Below are 16,887 nucleotides of genomic sequence, written 5' to 3'. Positions count from 1 at the left end.
GTCTGTTTCCAGGTGCGTGGGTGTGCAGGCCCTGCCCCACAGTGGTCAGCCGCAGCTCTGCAGCCCTATCCCCTGCAGAACTTGACAGGTTTGCCTGGCGACAGCACGGCTGGCCTGGAGGACGCTCGGAAGGTCATCTGTGCACAGAGCCTTTCACCACAGCCACACTGCTCTACTGCTCACTCAGCCGCTCTCCCAACCGGGCTAACAGGGAAGTCTCCTTTGTCTGTGTCTCTGCTTACGGATCTCCACATCTGAGTTACACGGACTTGGCTCCCTGGACGCCAGATTTGACTTTACCTTGTTGCCTTGCATGTGGTCAGGCCTCAACAACACACAGACTACATATACACGTTCAGCACATGCATTTAGTCAACTGTATTGAAACGAGGGCTAGAGAGATTAGGACACTGCTGCTCTTCCGGAGGACCTGAGTTCGATTCCCGCTCACAACTGTCTAACTCTAGTTTCAGCAAATCCAGTGTCCTCTCTGTCCTCTGAGGATACCAGGTACACGTGGCATATGTTTTACGTGATGTTTCTATCATAAACTCTATATGGTAGATAGTAGGTATGTTATACCATATAGATCAATATTTTTCCTTTCATTGTTAGACTTTTTTAAAAGATCAGTGAGCTAACAGAAAGCATTCAGCATACAAGCCAATAAACATAATAAATCACATGATTCTCTCATGCAAAAAGCCTTTGACAAAATCCACATGCCTTTATAAAAAAGTTCTAGAAGAGAGTAGGACCACAGCGAGCAAACTTCAACATAATAAAGGCTGTATGTGGTGACAAACCCACACCCAGCCTCATCCTTGATGGAGAAAAACTTGAAACAATCCCATTAAAATCTGTAAGAAGTCAGGACTACCAACTGTCTGCACTTCTTTACATTACAGTTCTCAAAACACCAGCAGGAGCAATGAGGAGACACAGAGAGAGAGAGCTGCATAGGAAAGAAGAACTCATTCCCTATGTGCAGACGATAAGAGAGTAGACATGAAAGCTCCCCAAAAGTCCACCGGAAAAGTTTTAAGAGCAACCAACAGTTTACAAAGTGGCAGGATACAAAGTTAACTTGTAAATATCATTAGCCTTTCTTTACATCAGCCACAACCATGCTGAAAAAGGTAATCATGGGCACCCCATCACAAGAGCCTCAAAGAAACACTCTATCCAGGAATCAGCCAACCACGGAGGAAGACGGCCTCTGCAATTAAAACCTCAAATCTCTGGAAAGGAGAGGTGAGGCAGACACTAGAACATGGAAACAACCTTCCTGAAACTGACCTTCTGAGCGGCCAGAGGTGTGGACGTTCCTGAGCTCTCTGGGCAGCTGTCAGTCGGCCTCCCACGAGGGGCGCTCACATCAGCAGCCAGAGAATCCTGGCCACCTCTGGTCAGCTAACTCCCCAGCTTGTTTCCAGCGCTCCCGCCAATGGCCTGGGCAGCCGCCATGCCAGCTACTCCTCCTCGGCACCCCAATGCCAATGGCTTTCAGCTTCCCTCATCTGCTTTGCCTCTGTAGTGTACCACGGCTGAACCCCCAGAGTGGCATATGCGGGAGGTGACAGCCACCATTTTCAGCCCAGGAGGAGTCCAAGGGGCAGGAAGGCCAGGAGGAACTATGCTGTCTGCCCAACATGGTGGCTAAATAAAGCTGAAGTGTTAGCTGCATTGTGATGTTTATGTGGTGGCCGTGTGCCCTGGCTTCTCATCCTCGGGGGTTATCCTCACGCTTTCGGCCTAAACCACCCTAACCCCAGCCCTTGCCTGCCTTCAGCTTAGTCACCTCTCCTGACACGACCACCGTGGACAGTGCCCGCTGCTGGTCTGCATGCCATGCTCTAGTTACAGCTCTCCCCTGTCTGTGTCCTCCATGAGACTGCAGCTGGTCACACTCGAACCTCCCACGGTCCCTAGTGCATGGCCTGGGACGCAGACATACTGACCGGCGCAAATCTTGCCTCCCAGAAGCCTGCGGCTCCCCCAGTGCTCTCCTCCATTCAGACCTCAGACAGCCCGGACAAACTGCAAGTGCGAGTTCTAACACCCCTTGACCTTAACTTGCTTTTTCTCTTCTCAGGACCCTCTTCCCGGAAGCACACAGGAAAGCAAGAGCCATGTCCATGATCGCAGCTTTCTACAGCAGCAAGTCTATCCTCATCACAGGGGCCACTGGCTTCCTGGGCAAGGTGCTGATGGAGAAGCTGTTCCGTACCAGCCCCCACCTGAAAACCATTTACATCCTCGTGAGGCCCAAGGCCGGACAAAGCCTGCAGGAGAGGGTCTTCCAGATCCTCAACAGCAAGGTGGGTCCTGCGGGAGGGCAGTGTGATGGGCAGCACCTTGGAGCCGAGTGGCTGTGTCCATGCTCCCTTACAGCTCCGTAACAGACGGTTAGTGCTGACTAACGTGATGGGACCTAGAGTCGCGGCAGACAGGCCTCGGGCCTCTGTGAACAGGCATTTAGGTCGCCGGGACAATGCCTAATTACCTCAGTTAGGGTGTTTGAGGGGGGAAGCCCTCCGCAAGAGCGCTCTCGTCCGTTTGTGGGTACAGTGTGACCAATTCCTTCAGGCTAGCCCTACTGCCTTGACTTCCTGGCTACGGCAGAACCGTGAGCTAAAGCAAACCTTTCCTCCCACAAGCTGCTTTTGTTGGGGTGTTTTACCACAACAGCTATAAAAGAAACACAGAGGACTCCACACACAGGCTGGAGCACACAGAGGACAGGAAAATACACAACAGTGACACTGGCTGTCCCCAAAGACGGCACAGGTACTTAGGGCATCTCTAGGGCAGGAAAGGAAATCATCGTTTTCACGACTGGAAGCAGAAGTGTTCTTACTGTTCCTGTCTCCACTGTGAAACCTGCAGAGTCAGTGAAGGGAAGGCCAGGCTGGCAGAAGAGGCTCTCTAGAGGGCAGCCACAGATGCTGATAGCCCTGAGCATGTCTGAAGAGTTCCCAAGCTCAGTCCCCGCGCTGTCACTAACAGAGCTCTGGCGGCTCCCTTAGACTTTCTTCTCGTCTCATGGCTGCTGTCTAGCTGGCTGATGGAGCCACAAGTCTAAGCCCAGTCGCTACCCACCGTCAGGTTCGGCTCTCGGATTCGCACGGTGAACAGCACAGAACCGTAGAAAAGGCTCAGACGTGGCCCTCCCCATTCCTTCTCACACCAGAGAAGCGGCCAGCATGGAGCGCCTGCCATGGCTGCCCAAGCCTTCCACAAGTGCTTATCCACACAACAGCGCAAACAACAAAAGCTATTTCACAAGGGTGTATGAGAATTAAATGAGGTACCAATGCACAAAATAATATGGCATTGTGTAATACAAAGATATGATCAATGACCTCTGAGTTCCTTTACCCAGACAGGCTCTTTTGTTCATTTTCCTTAAAACCAGGTCATGGTTGCCTGAACCAGTTTCAAACCTTCATCAAAGATGCATATGTCCCCACACTCTGTCAGTTCACCATGGCTTCTGTAAGAGAGAAGAGCAGAAATGAATAGGTGACTTTTGAATCATTGTACCTGAGATGGAGTCCTGTTCCATCACTTAGAATGGCCTCAGGCTCAGAATGTACCTGCTCTACCTCCCAGGGGCTAGGACTCCAGGCCTGTGCCACCATGCCAGGCTCACTATAATCTTCACCTCCCCGAGTTCACAGACCTGTGCTGCATCTGTTCATGCCTGCAAGCTTTGCTTAGCTAGCCGAGTTACACGCAAGTACAGGCACACCAGCCTCTGGTTGACAGTCTTTAGACTCACACTGTGTGTGCGGCAGGAGGACAGAGACAGGGCAATCACCATTTGAGAGATGAGAAAATCAGACAAAGAAAGAAATGGTGGGCAGCAAGACCGGGCTGCATCTACTAAGAAATACCCTCGGTAGGACTTGAGAAGGCCCCTGGAGAAAATGACAGATGATGCAGACGTCCCTTACCTGCCTTCTGACTGGACGCTGGGAGGAGGCCTCTTTTCCATCACTGTGGCCAATGGCTCCTCCTGCTGCAGCTTCTGCAGCTTCTTCCTTGCGCCCTTCACTGCTCCGTGGTTGGGGAAGGTCCCTTTCTCCTTGTCTTTAGCAATGCATTCCTCTGTGTGCAGCAGAAGGTGGAAGCAGAGGCCTGTGCCTGTTTGGGGTCAGGTGTTCTTTGATCCTGGAAAGAAAAGGAAATCCCATGGTTAGAGCGTAGTGTATTTCAGTCTGTCCCAAGTGAAAGAGTGTGAAGGGATGATGGCACGTACAAGAGGGAATGGAAGCATTAGTAATAAGATCCCAGCCTGAAGTCCCGGACATTCAGCAAGCACACAGGCTGAGGGTCTGTTGCCAGCACTGGGCTACTGAGGGCGCCCTAAGAGAGCTTGTGCCACACGGGGTGTGTGGGGGAAGAGAGGAGAAGAGGGTAGGAAACAGGAGAGGGGGGAGAGGAGGGAAGAGAGGGGGAGAGGGGGAGGGAGGAAAGGGGGAGAGGGGGAGGGAGAGGAAGGGGAGAAGGGAAGGGGAGAGGGGAAGGGGGAAGAGAGGGGGAGGGGAGAGAAGGGAAGAGAGGGGGAGAGGGGAGGGAAGAGAGGGAAGAGAGGGAAGAGAGGGGGCAGAGAGGGGGAGGGAGAAAAGGGGGAGAGGAAAGGGAGAGGGGAAAGGAAGAGGGGGGAAGGGGGAGGGGAGAGAGGGGGGGAGAGGGAGAGGAAGAGGAGAGGGGAAGGAAGGGAGAAGAGGGAGAGGAGAGGGGAGAGGGAGGAGAGGGGAAGGAAGGGAGAAGAGGGAGAGGGAAGGGGAGGGGAGGAGAGGAGAGAGGAGGAGGAGGAGAGAGTCCATTTGGCAGTTTTGGGAAAGAAAAAGCAATGAATCAGAATGAGCCTCTTGCTTTCAAGGACCAGTTCAGTGACAGGTGTTATGCCGAGCACTGACTTGCGTACTCAATCTTAGAAATCCTGTGAAGTGTTTATTCTAGAGTCACAGATGAGAAATTAATCCCAGAAAACTGTGCTCTCCGCAAGGCGTGTGATCTGTGCCGGGGAAGTGGCACGGCTAGCTAGAACGTAGCTGTGAGGACCATGCGCCCTCTGAGGCGCACCTCCATCCCTCACAGCCTGCCTCCCTGGGAACAAAATCTACGAGGCAAAGTTGCTGCTGGAGTCAGGGTGCCTTCTAATTCAGCATGGTCCTGTCAGAGCCTGGAAGTAACCTCGGGTTGGCCTCCATCTTCCCACCCAACTCTGTCCTTGAGGTCCTCCGTGGAACCCCCTTGGGGACACAGAGTGAAAGGATGAGCAGTGAGGTGTGTGTCGCCCTTAGCACGGACTGTAGATGCTCATGTGCGCTCGAGTTCTGACAAGTGAAGTGTGCTCAAGACCAGCTTCTTACGTCTAGTCTCTGAGTCTCTAAGGCCAGGGAAGGTACAGTTCTGCGATTGGCAAGTTAAATGTGCAAAACAGGCCCAGGCAACTTTGAAACCTGCTCTGCTTAGGGGAGTAGTAAGGAGCCAAGGGGTGTGGCTGGCCCCCGCTGTGACAGAAGCAGCTCAGCACCTTCCACATCTTTACACAGCTGGCTCAGGCACCCACGCTTTGGTTCGGAACTGCTGGTTCGAAGCCGTCTACCCCTTCCAGGCAGTCCTAAGCACATGGTCACGCAACGGTCCAGAAACTAAGACCCCCCCAGACTGACCGTTCGCAGCCCATGGGATAAAGAGCAAAAAGTAAGGTCCTGATGGTTGTGGCGGGTGTGTGTGTGTGTGTGTGTGTGTGTGTGTGTTGTATGTGTGTGTGTCCGTGTGTGAATTGTATGTGTGACTGTATTTTGGACTCACACTTGCTTGCACCTGGACTAGAGCTGACAGCACACCCCTGTGCTCTAAGCCCACCGTGTACCCTTTGGCTAAAGACCTCCCCATTTTCCGGCTCAGAGTCGAAGTCCTAACCACACCAGCACGGTGTGAAGAGGGCTCAGCAGAGAGCAAAGGCTCCCGCTGACGGATGTTGTCAGTGACGCCCAGAAGACAAAGCCCACACCTGGATGCCTCTCACACCAGCGGCTTGGTCTCCGTCACTGCGGCTGTGAGCTGGTACAGAAGTGCTGCACAGCTGGTGTGCCTGCTGTCCCAGCCCTGCTTTCTGGAGCCAGCGGCCACACGCCTCAGACACACTCACAGTGAGGAAGAGCCATCAGGACTCAGCGGGCTACAAACTCAGTCACCACAAGGGAAAGCGTAAACACTTCATGGAGACTTACACATCTCCCGTACAGCGGAAAGACCTGTCGTGGAGAACACCTTGACCGTGAGAGCAAACATTTAGCTTGCTCATGACTGATCAAGGTTAGAACTGCTAAAGGCCTTCTCCAAGAGCCAAAATGACTGTTGTTGAGACTGACCCTGCTGACATTTTATATCCTTTTCTGTCCACACTGAGGACCGGCCAGCTTCCTAGCTGTCTTCAGAACTGTGGTGACACGGCCCACAGGCCACTCCTGCATATAGAAACGGGGACTCGGGCACAGAAGCGTGGCACCTGCTGGCTGCCTGTGGGGTTGTGCCCTTCCCTACCCCTCACCCGGCTCCAAGGACGTCTTTAATACTCGTTTGCCTGATGCCAATGGAATACGATTTCTCTGACTACTGGATTTTGTTTTGATTTGAGGCCGGGTCTCATGCTGTCCAAGCTGGCCTCACACTGGCTCAGTAGAAAAGATGGCCTTAAACTCGAGTGTGGGATTACACGTGTGCACCATGCGATGCTTCATCGTCGTTTCATGCGATGCTGTGCATCAAATGCACAAAAGTCTTGTGCACGGTAGGCGAGCCTTCTGTCAGCCGAGCTGCAGCCAAAGCCCAGATTTAAGGTTTTATTACTCAACAAGCCGGCCTAGTTGCACAGTCTTCCGAGTGTGGGGCAGAGGGAGCCTTAGGTTTAAAAATCACAGACTTTCTCTGCTCTTAACAGTTCCAGACATTCATCTCCATGAAAATTCCATCTTCTTAGTAGAGGTCAGAAACAAGATTATTGTCACTAAAATTTTGTTTTCAAGACAATAGAAAATATACTTTTGATCTAAGAATCGAGGTGTGGTGGGGAAGGCAGAGAATCAGCCCACTGAGCAAATGCAGGACTAAAAATGCTGTGTTCACCTCTTCCCCCTTTGTGTATAAATTAGCACTCTAAAAAAGTAATTAACATCCAGAGAAATAGCACATAAGCTCATGCTACCCTCCACATTAAGTGCTGTTGACATCAGAGAAAGGGCACAGAAAATGTCTGTTTCTGCAGATCACGTTTGCCTGATACTTTATTTTCGAATCACATTTTTTGCTTCCATCTTTGTAACTGAGCCCATTAGGCAAAGCGGTAATTTCGTGTTGTTTGCTAAAGGCTGGTCACCCTGCCCTGAAAACCATTATTTCTCATACAAAAAGTAGACACGGTCCCCATGAATAAATATGAAAATGTTCTAACGGGCATAGGGAGTGAGGCCAGAAGGAGGTGACTTAGCTGTGCTTTCTATCACTGGAATGAACACCACCACCAAAAGCAACTCAGGAGGAAGGGTTCCTTCTACCTCCACACTACCGTCTCTCCCTGAGGGAGTCAGGACAGGAGCTCAGGCAGGGCAGGAGCCTAGAGCTAGAGGCCATGGAGGGTGCTGCTCCCCAGCTTCTCCCTGTGGCTTGCTCCCTGTGGCTTGCTCCCTGTGGCTTGCTCAGCTGCTTTCTCACAGAAGCAGGACCACAGCCCAGGAGTGGTACCATCCGCAATAGGTGGGCCCTCCCCATCAATCACTGATTAAGAGAATGCCCTTCAGGTCGGCCTACAGCCTTATCTTGGGATGGGATTTTCTCAGCTGAGGCTCGCTCCTCAGATGACTCCAGATGCCATAGAATCAGCCAGCACAGTGATTTTCACCCCTTCATCTCCAAGGCAAGGTTCAGGATATGCACCCAACTGATGACTAGGCACACCTTTTTCAGATGCTCCTAGAGTTAGGATCCAAATGATACCAAATGCATGAAATGAAGCGGAGGGCTCTTGGCTACAGAGACACCTTCATTGAAAAGACTACTGTTTGTGCAAACCAGATTCTCAGTGCTAACTCAGAAGACTCCCGGGCAAGGCAGGGCTCTGTGATGTCGTGAGGCACACGGTGTGTGGATTTCTGTTTCAGCTGTTTGAGAAAGTCAAGGAAGTCTGTCCAAACGTGCATGAGAAGATCAGGCCCATTTCTGCAGACCTCAACCAGCGCGACTTCGCCATCAGCAAGGAGGACATGCAGGAGCTGCTGTCCTGCACCAACATCATCTTCCACTGTGCAGCCACAGTGCGCTTCGATGCGCGCCTCAGGTGGGCCTGCGGCCTGTCCGTCTCTCCATCTCTACATACCTTCTCTCTCTCTTCATCAGCTCTGTCTCGCTATCTCTTTTCCTTCTTTCCTCTCTCCTCCTTTTCCTCTCTGCCTCTCTTCTCTCCCTGCTTCCCTCTCTCCTCTCTGTCTCTTTCTCTTCTCTCCAATGAGAAGTTTAATAAGAAACTATAAAGAATCTCCGGAATGTCTCCATGTGCCCGTGCAGAGGGGACAGTGTATTTTGGGGTGCGCACACTCAGGTTTCTACCTGCTTCTGCAGTTTTGCAGACTTGGGCTCAACTGCAAAGAAAGGCTTTCCCGTTGGAGCATTCTGTGCCCGGCGAGTGCTGCTGGAGTGACAGTAGGCATTGCTCATTTTTCGTTATTTTTTGATGACTTGAAAGTTTGGCATGTCTAAGTGCTTATTGATATTTTATTATTTTTGAAATGTCTATTCATCTTGCTTTCTTATTTTGAACTGATTTTTTGTGATTTCAAGATGATGTGGAAGCTTCCACATATTAACTTTATCTTCTATATTTCAATTTACCTTTGTCTTTTTACTGTTAGTTTTCCTTGAATTATTGTTGTTTTGTTTTTACAGGTAGGTCTGTGATCCATTTGAAGTGTTTTTATTAGTTCATTCATTAACTTATTATTTATTCATTTATTTTGAAAAAGGATCTCTTACATAGCCTTGGCTGTCCTGGAATTCACTACATAGACCAGACAGGCCAAGAGTTTACAGACATCTGCCTGCCTCTGCCTGAGTGCCGAGATCAAAGGCGTGTGCCGCCACACCCGGCCTGTTTTCAGTGCTTTTTCTAACTGTGAAGAGGGTCAGGGAAATTCTACAGAAACAGTGAAGAAAGTGTGAGGACGGCAGCTTTTCTTTTCTCTACGGATGGTAGTTCTCAGTGCTTATCAAAGGGTTTACTTTTCAGTCTATTTGAGGTAAAAAACTCTTGTCCTAAGCTACTAAAACTGCTTCTGCCATTGATCAAGCTTTCTCAGAAAACATCGCACCATTTTAAAATCCAATTCTGATTAGGCCATGAATATTCACAGGAAACTTTTAAAACAGAAATACTTTGCTTATTTTCATGTGGTGCCACTTAAATAAATTTAGCATATTTTTCCAAGTTATCTTCATATAGATTCACTTAGAAAAAGTTAAGACTTTTTTTTTCTCTATTTAAGGAATTATTAAAGCAAGAATTTTATAATCCAAATTATGTTTGCTTGCGCAGTCATCAACTCTGCTGACCCCCTAAGCTATTCCACAGTAAAGAATTACAAAGTTAAAGAAAGGAATGCTTTAAAGTTTTGTACTTTGCTGAAAATTCTATAAAACATTAATTTGTTTTTATGTTTTACTATTTTTGTTGAGAAAAACTTAACATTTTAAAACTTCTTTTCATTTGATTCATCTTTCCCCTTGCTCCATTTTATCAGACCCACGAAACTGATGATCCACTTATGATCTCAGTCCAGACGCCCACTGGAATGTGCCCTTCAGGCTGCTGTTCTCTGGGTTTATTTAGATGTAGAAGCCTATGTTAGCATTTTGCCATGATTTTTAGTTGGGTTTTATTCTTTTAGTGGTCATTTATGGAAGCCAGTTAATAAATTCAAAGGATCAAGTTTTTCTCTTGTTTTACTAATTAAAATCATGTAACCTCTAGACACAGTATTTAGTGCTTCAGTGTCTGGGACTAAGGACTCCACACACACCACAATTTCAAGTGTCAGGGGACCATGAAGCCGTGGATCCACCTTTCCCTTCCTTGTCTCAGGATATGCCCCCAAACCTCACCGTTTACCGTTTACTGAAGTAGCTCTAGCCGCTGCACACAGCCCAAAGGCGGATCTAGCAGCCTGGAGCAGCCCAGGCACAGTGTGGTCGAGAGTTGCTGTGGGTCCTTTCGGTGGGTGCCAGGCATGGGGCGCCTGCGGCGGGGCAGGGTCTGAGTGCTCCCTTCTGCTTCTCCTCTGCAGAGAAGCTGTGCAGCTCAATGTCACCGCCACCCAGCAGCTCCTGCTAATGGCCAGCCAGATGCCCAAGCTGGAGGCCTTCGTCCACATCTCTACCGCCTTCTCCAACTGCAACCTGAGCCACATAGATGAGGTCATCTACCCGTGTCCTGTGGAGCCCAGGAAGATCATCGACTCCATGGAGTGAGTCGGGTGGGCTCGGGACTGGGCAGCAGCGGGTGGCGCCCTCGGTCTCTCTGCACTGGCTAGTGAAGTTAAGGCATAGGACACTGTGAAAGCAAAGCGCTTTGGGTAATGCTCTACCTCTCTCTGCTAGCTCCTTCTTCAAAAGAGAAATAGGCCCTCGCAGGGAAGGCAGGCGGAAACTTCGTGTGTGTGTGTGTGTGTGTGTGTGTGTGTGTGTGTACTAGGAATTGATGTACAGGACCCGGAGCCAGGGCTTTGTGCGTGGCGAGCATATTCTCAGCCCTGAAAAGCCCCCAGGAAATGTCTGTCAGGCACTGGGCTGTGGATGCGCTCCTCACCCCTTAGATCACCAGATGATAAAGCATCTGGGAGAGAAGACAGGGAGCTGGCCCAAGATGGGTTCAAGTCATGGCTGGTAGCTCTCGCTAGCTGTGGAAATCGTTCTACAATTGTTTTAGCCTTTCTGACCCCCATGGCCCTCTTTTGTTACTTTGCCTGTTGCTCTGATAATATACCCTGACAAAAGCAACCTTTGGGGAAAGGGCTGATTTGGACTCACAGTTCTAGGGCACAGTCTGCCATGACAGAACAGCCATGGCTGCAGGAGAGAAGTGGCCACACTGACTCTGCCAGGGAATCATTTCATGCAATACTGTAGTTGAATTTAAAATCTGCTGCTTTTTAAAAGCATCTAGCTACATGTTCAGAATGCTTCAGAATCCTTAAGCTTGCTGACATAGCTGCTTTGTCTGTGGAGACACTGACATCTTCAAAGTTAAACTACGGGTTTAAGACCTGAGGAAGGAGACAGCACTGGGCTATCCTGAATGCCTGAGACAGCTTGGAGGAGGAGTCCCTGAGCTGGGAGGGGCGGGGCGGACACCCCTGAGCCGGGGCAGGGGAGGGCATACAGTGCTGGCTTGCTCTCGGACATGGGCTTTGCACTCATACACGTGTTCCGTGGACACACTAATGAGACTTCCTGTAGGAGCAAGACAGGGGCCATATGTGATGCTGCAAATGACATATCCGTGGAAATGACAAAGTATCTGGGTGGAGAAAGCAAGCTTTTAACTAAGGGAGGAGGAGGCTTGTCCTTGTGACCCTGGGATGGTTCTGTCTTCTGGAATTCAAGCGGAAGGTGGACGCTTTCTTTGGCTGTTCCATGTCGTCTTCTTGCTCTGCTGGGCAGTGCTGTTGCTAGAATATTTCTCTCTCCTGCAGGTGGTTGGATGACGCCATCATAGACGAGATCACCCCCAAGCTGATTGGGGACCGGCCCAACACCTACACCTACACCAAAGCCTTGGGAGAGATCGTGGTACAGCAGGAGAGCGGAAACCTGAATGTGGCCATTGTCAGGCCATCCATAGTGGGAGCAACCTGGCAGGAGCCATTCCCGGTGAGCCCAGCGCTTTCTGCCTTGCTTCAAGCCAGTGCCTTCAAACAAGCTTCTTTCTGGTGTCCTCCTCTTCTAAAACCCCCTCTTCCTCCTGCTCGTACTTTCCCCCTTCCTCTTCCTCCTCACACTTTCTTCTCTTACATTCTCCTCCTCTTCCTCCTTCCTTACATCCTTTTTGCTCCCCCTTCTTTCTCCTTCTCGTCCTTTCTTCTTCATGTTCTTTATGTTTTTATTCACTTTACATACTTGTTGTATCCACACCCCTCCTTCCTCTTCCCCCCTTTCCCATCCAAACCAGATTATCAAATTGTATCGGGATTGAGCAATGTCCTCTTCCTGTGTCCTCTGTTCTTTACAACCGATTAGTGTTACGATGGGTGTGTGGGTGCGTACACATGCACACGCACACACCCATACACTTCCCCCCACGCACAAACAGACCGGACTGCCAAGGGTAACAGTCTTTTGAAATGAGTAACTGACAGAGATCTTTCTTTCCAGGGTTGGGTGGATAACTTAAACGGCCCCAGCGGACTCATTGTTGCGGTAGGTACCGATGAGAAAGCAACCCCGAGACAAAGGACGGTGACAGACACCTTAGTGTTGACTCATGCTTCCTCGATGCCCACATGTATGCGGGCACGAGGGCGGTGGCCTGTCTGGAGTTGCTGCTCTACAGGTGAAGGCAGCAGGGGCTGCAGTTCTGAGGCAGAGGTCTCTGCCGTGGAGGGGTTTTCTTCCCACTGCTTTAGTAATGCAGCCAGTCAGGGATGCAGTAAAGGTGCCAGCCCCAGCGGGCACAGTGCCTGGTCCAGCACCCCTGAAGCCCTGAGTTTGAGTGCTTTGTAAGCTGAGTGTGCGTGCCAGCTCACACCTGCAATCCCAAACCCCAGAGGGGGGGCAGAAGAATGTCCAAGGCGTGCCCATCTCAAAAAACAAAACCAACAACCCAAGTTATCCCAAAGACTACGGAACCCTTGACACTGAAATACACAAGCCTGTGGGTGTGTCTTGTCTGACCTTTGATGGCTTCCATTCGCTTCTCCACGACAGTTTAGACGGGGCTAAACATCAATTAAACGGGCCAGGGGCAGTGCAGTTTTATTACAGTGCACCCCAGCACACTAACTGAACCCCACCCATGCCACATATGTTCAGTAGGCAAAGAACAGCAGCTGGTTTACACACGCGCACACACATGCCTGTGCCCGCCCGCCTGCGGCCCTCACAGAAATGAAGAGGCCTAGTGACCGACTCCCACACAGAGGCCAGTCCTAGCTGGGGTTTTGCATCTGGTTTCTGTCTTACGCTCCGTCTGTCCCGAGCAGACTGGGAAAGGATTTCTTCGCTCCATAAAGGCGACTCCCATGGCGGTGGCAGATGTGATTCCCGTTGACACGGTCGTCAACCTCACCATAGCCGTGGGGTGGTACACGGCGGTGCACAGGTAAGCACGAGCACACACGCTTTTGAGGAGGCGAAGGCCACGTCAGCCACACTCAGCCCGAGGGAGAAGTGATGGGCCAGTGTGTCGGGATTCCTAACAGACCCCGTGGAGGCTGAGGCGTGTTGACACTGACACCTGGCCATGGGGTAATCTGCTCTTACACCGCCTGCCGTGGGAGTTTTGGAAAGGGTTTTCTATTCAGCATCTTAAAATAGTGTTGATGGATGAAAGGGCAGCACAGGTTACTTCATTGAGCTGTAGCTTAGTTGCTCATAAATGCCAGATGAGACAGGAAATCCGGTGACTCAAAGAAAAGGTGTGCATGGGGCACCGCTAGTGAGTGACCCCGTGAACAAGACTTCTCTCGCGTGAACTCACGCATGTGTGCGCCACAGGTCATACCTATTTGACACAGATGTGTGCACACTTTTTAAAGACTCTGAAAGCGCTGTGCGCTTACAGATGTGCAGGAACAGCAGAGCCAGCCTCTGTGCTCCTGTCCTTTCTCCTCCATTAGTGTCAGTTTCGTTGTACTTACTTACCTTTGACCTTATCTTCCAGACCTAAATCAACATTAATCTACCATTCCACATCTGGTAATCTCAATCCATGTAACTGGTATAAGATGGGTAAGTACTTTAACTCTGTAAGTGCCTAACTACCTGTCCTACCCAGGGGAAAACTGAGCATGTCCTGCAGCCAGGAACAGGTGGGGAGGGAGCCAAGAGAGAAAAATCTCTGCAATCTGTAAATGTGTTGCAGTTAACCAGAAAGCACAGTGATAGGAGAAAATGGTCTGTGAGAACACGCACAGTCACATGGAATAAAAGTTTGAAAGGAGGGTTATAAAAAACAAAGTTGGCAAAGGTTAACAGAGAACATCAATCAGCACGCCCCCCCCCCCCCGCCCCGTGCCCTCCCAGCAGCCTTCCCGTTCTGCGCTTCTGAGCAGGTGGGTGAGCAGTGGCCAGCTGAGCTCACAGTCCAGCTGTTCCAGCTGTTCCCCAGCATCGGCAGGGCCCCCCCGTCTGCAGCTGCCTCCTAACTGTGGGGTGCCTGCAGCCCTAAAGTGCTTTGCTGGTGACAGATCTCTTGCTAGGTCTGCCTAGCCCAACGGTATACAAATTCGCTGACTTGGAAGTTGCTTTTCTTACTAACATCTGAGATTTTACACACTAGCCATTGTGTTGATCTGACTCCCATTCAGAGCACACACAGTTATTTGTATTTGCAAAGATGCAAACACAAAATTATCTTCATAGATATTTCTTCTATGTTCTTTTCTTCATAAATCCAGTTTCTTACATATTTAAATCAGAATTGATTTCAGAATAGTAAGATATTTGTTTTTGCATCAGTAATGGAGGTTATCTAAGACCCCACCCACATAAGTGGGTATTAACACACGCAAATAAACTGTTGTGAACTCGGGGCTGGACAGAGGGCCCACAGCTAAGATCACAGCGGGTCCGGTCTGGTGGCTGACCCTGCCTGTCACCCCAGCTCCAGGGGACAGGACACCTGTGGGCGTCTACAAGCGCCTGCACTCAAGTGCACACACCCATACAAGCATGTCCACACAATGAAAAACAAGATCGTTTCTGAGAAGAGCCCAGAGGATGCAGTACTTCCTACAGTTCTCTTGATGATTTAAAAAGAATCTAGGGTGCTCAACTCACCAGAGGCCCAGAGACAGTGAATGAGCTTCTTAGATTCATAACTGTGTTCCCTGAAATAAAAACGCCTTGTCATCTGTCTCTCTTCTGGGTGAACGACCATTCCCCTACTAATTTATAAAAGAAAATATAAGTAACTGTTGAAGATAAAACTAAAGCCAGAGTTCTTGATCAAAGAACTTAGGCAGCTTTAAGGAAACCTGTGTGTGGTTACAGAAGCTCGCAGCCTCTGCTTTAGGAAACCCATACTACAGTCCAGTGGCTGTGGCTGTCACCGTGACCAAGGCAGTTCTTACGATGAAAGCATTTAACTGGCACCGGTTTACAGTGTCAGAGGCTTGGTCCACTGTCGCCATGGGAGAAGCATGGCAGCAGGCATGGTAGGCATGGTCCAGGAAGTAGTTAAGCACTACGTCCAGGAAGTAGTTAAGCGTGCAATGAGAGGGAGGGAGAGGGACCTTGGCCTGGCTTGCAGGGCTTTGGAACCCTCCCAGCCGCCCCCAGTGACATACTTTCTGCAACAGTGCCACACGTATCCCAACAAGGACACCCAGTCCTTCCAGCCCTCGAAGAGTGCTGCTTCCAGGTGACCCAGCATTCACATACGTGAGCCTAGGGGCCGTTCTCATTCACACCGCACGTCTGCTCAGTACCCAAGACGCTTGGGAATGAACGTAAACACCCAATGCGGACAGCTTGAGGAGGGCAGCTCGGCTGCCCTCCACTGAGCTACACGGCAACTCTCCATGCCTTCCCGTCTGGACAGCAGTGCTGCAGAGCAGCCAGGCCCTGCGGCCGCCAACTGCTACACACACATGCTTTCCTTCCCCTCACACATGCTTGGGCGCTCATGTTCTTCATCCGGGGCCAAGCGGCTACATGTGAAGCCTAATGTAGTAGGATATCATTATCCACTGATTCAAGTTCCTTTAATTTGAAACTCACTCGTTTCATAACAGGGCTATTAGAAGTGATCCGAATGCTTCTAACTGGAACCATTAGCAAAGTCACCATAGGCTCGACATTTGTTTCAAGTGACAGCTGGGTGGATGGACACGCAACATCCGTTTATTTGTCTCCATTAGTGCCCTTCAAAAAGATTCATCTCTCCATAGTTTCCTTTTTTTATATTAGTCACTTTGTATCCCAGCTGCATCCCCCTCTCCTCCCCTCCCAAGAGTTCAAGGCCAGCCCTGGCGTACACAGTTTCACGACTACCAGAGCTGCATAGGGAGGTCACACACCCATTAGCAGTCGCACTTCTCGTGTGCGGGCGTTCACAGCCTCACGTCCTCAGACGCACAGCACAGCAGCAGACACTGAAAACTTGACCACTCTGGGATTTAGCACTTTCTCCTTTTGTTCCAGGATTACAGGTCTTGGCGACCATGGAAAAGATCCCATTTGAGAGTGCTTTCAGAAGGCCGAACGCTGACTTTACCACCAACAGCTTCACCACGCAGTACTGGAACGCTGTCAGCCACCGCGCCCCCGCCATCATCTATGATTTCTACCTGAGGCTGACCGGGAGGAAACCCAGGTGAGAGGTGCAGCAGCGTTCAGAGGTCGCTGCACAGTCCTCCCTGCGGCTGAGGACTGAGCAAGACAATGCCTCTTGTTAGACACACACACACACAGATAGGATACGCCAGCCTCACTCACTGGGTGCAGCTGTGTGGCCACACTGCAGCAAGGACTCACGATGGTCACATTTTCACAGTTCAGCTCAGCTCCCAGCTCTCAGCTGTCAGCTCCCAGCTCTCAGCTCTCAGCTCACAGCTCCCAGGTCCCAGGTCACTGCTCTCGGCTCACCTCACAGATCAGTTC

The 16,887-nt window shown here is 50.4% G+C and overlaps 1 protein-coding gene across 1 annotated transcript in view; it reads left to right on the top strand.

Moving 5' to 3' along the window:
* Nucleotides 1-16,667, top strand: part of Far2 (fatty acyl-CoA reductase 2) — a 57,016-nt gene extending 40,349 nt beyond the window's left edge. Inside the window, exons 2-9 of the mRNA XM_055605662.1 lie at nt 2,096-2,321; nt 8,178-8,353; nt 10,353-10,532; nt 11,760-11,937; nt 12,439-12,483; nt 13,266-13,384; nt 13,946-14,013; nt 16,429-16,667. Of these exons, the coding sequence (XP_055461637.1) occupies nt 2,133-2,321; nt 8,178-8,353; nt 10,353-10,532; nt 11,760-11,937; nt 12,439-12,483; nt 13,266-13,384; nt 13,946-14,013; nt 16,429-16,604 (1,131 nt within the window). The 5' untranslated portion in view covers nt 2,096-2,132 and the 3' untranslated portion in view covers nt 16,605-16,667. The remainder of the gene's footprint in view (nt 1-2,095; nt 2,322-8,177; nt 8,354-10,352; nt 10,533-11,759; nt 11,938-12,438; nt 12,484-13,265; nt 13,385-13,945; nt 14,014-16,428) is intronic.
* Nucleotides 16,668-16,887: the final 220 nt, after the last annotated feature.

Source organism: Psammomys obesus, unplaced genomic scaffold, assembly GCF_907164565.1.
Source record: "Psammomys obesus unplaced genomic scaffold, mPsaObe1.curated_primary_1811, whole genome shotgun sequence".
Taxonomy (NCBI): Eukaryota; Metazoa; Chordata; class Mammalia; order Rodentia; family Muridae; genus Psammomys; species Psammomys obesus.
Note: the sequence above shows the minus strand (reverse complement) of the source record. Positions and strands in the feature narration are given on the sequence as shown.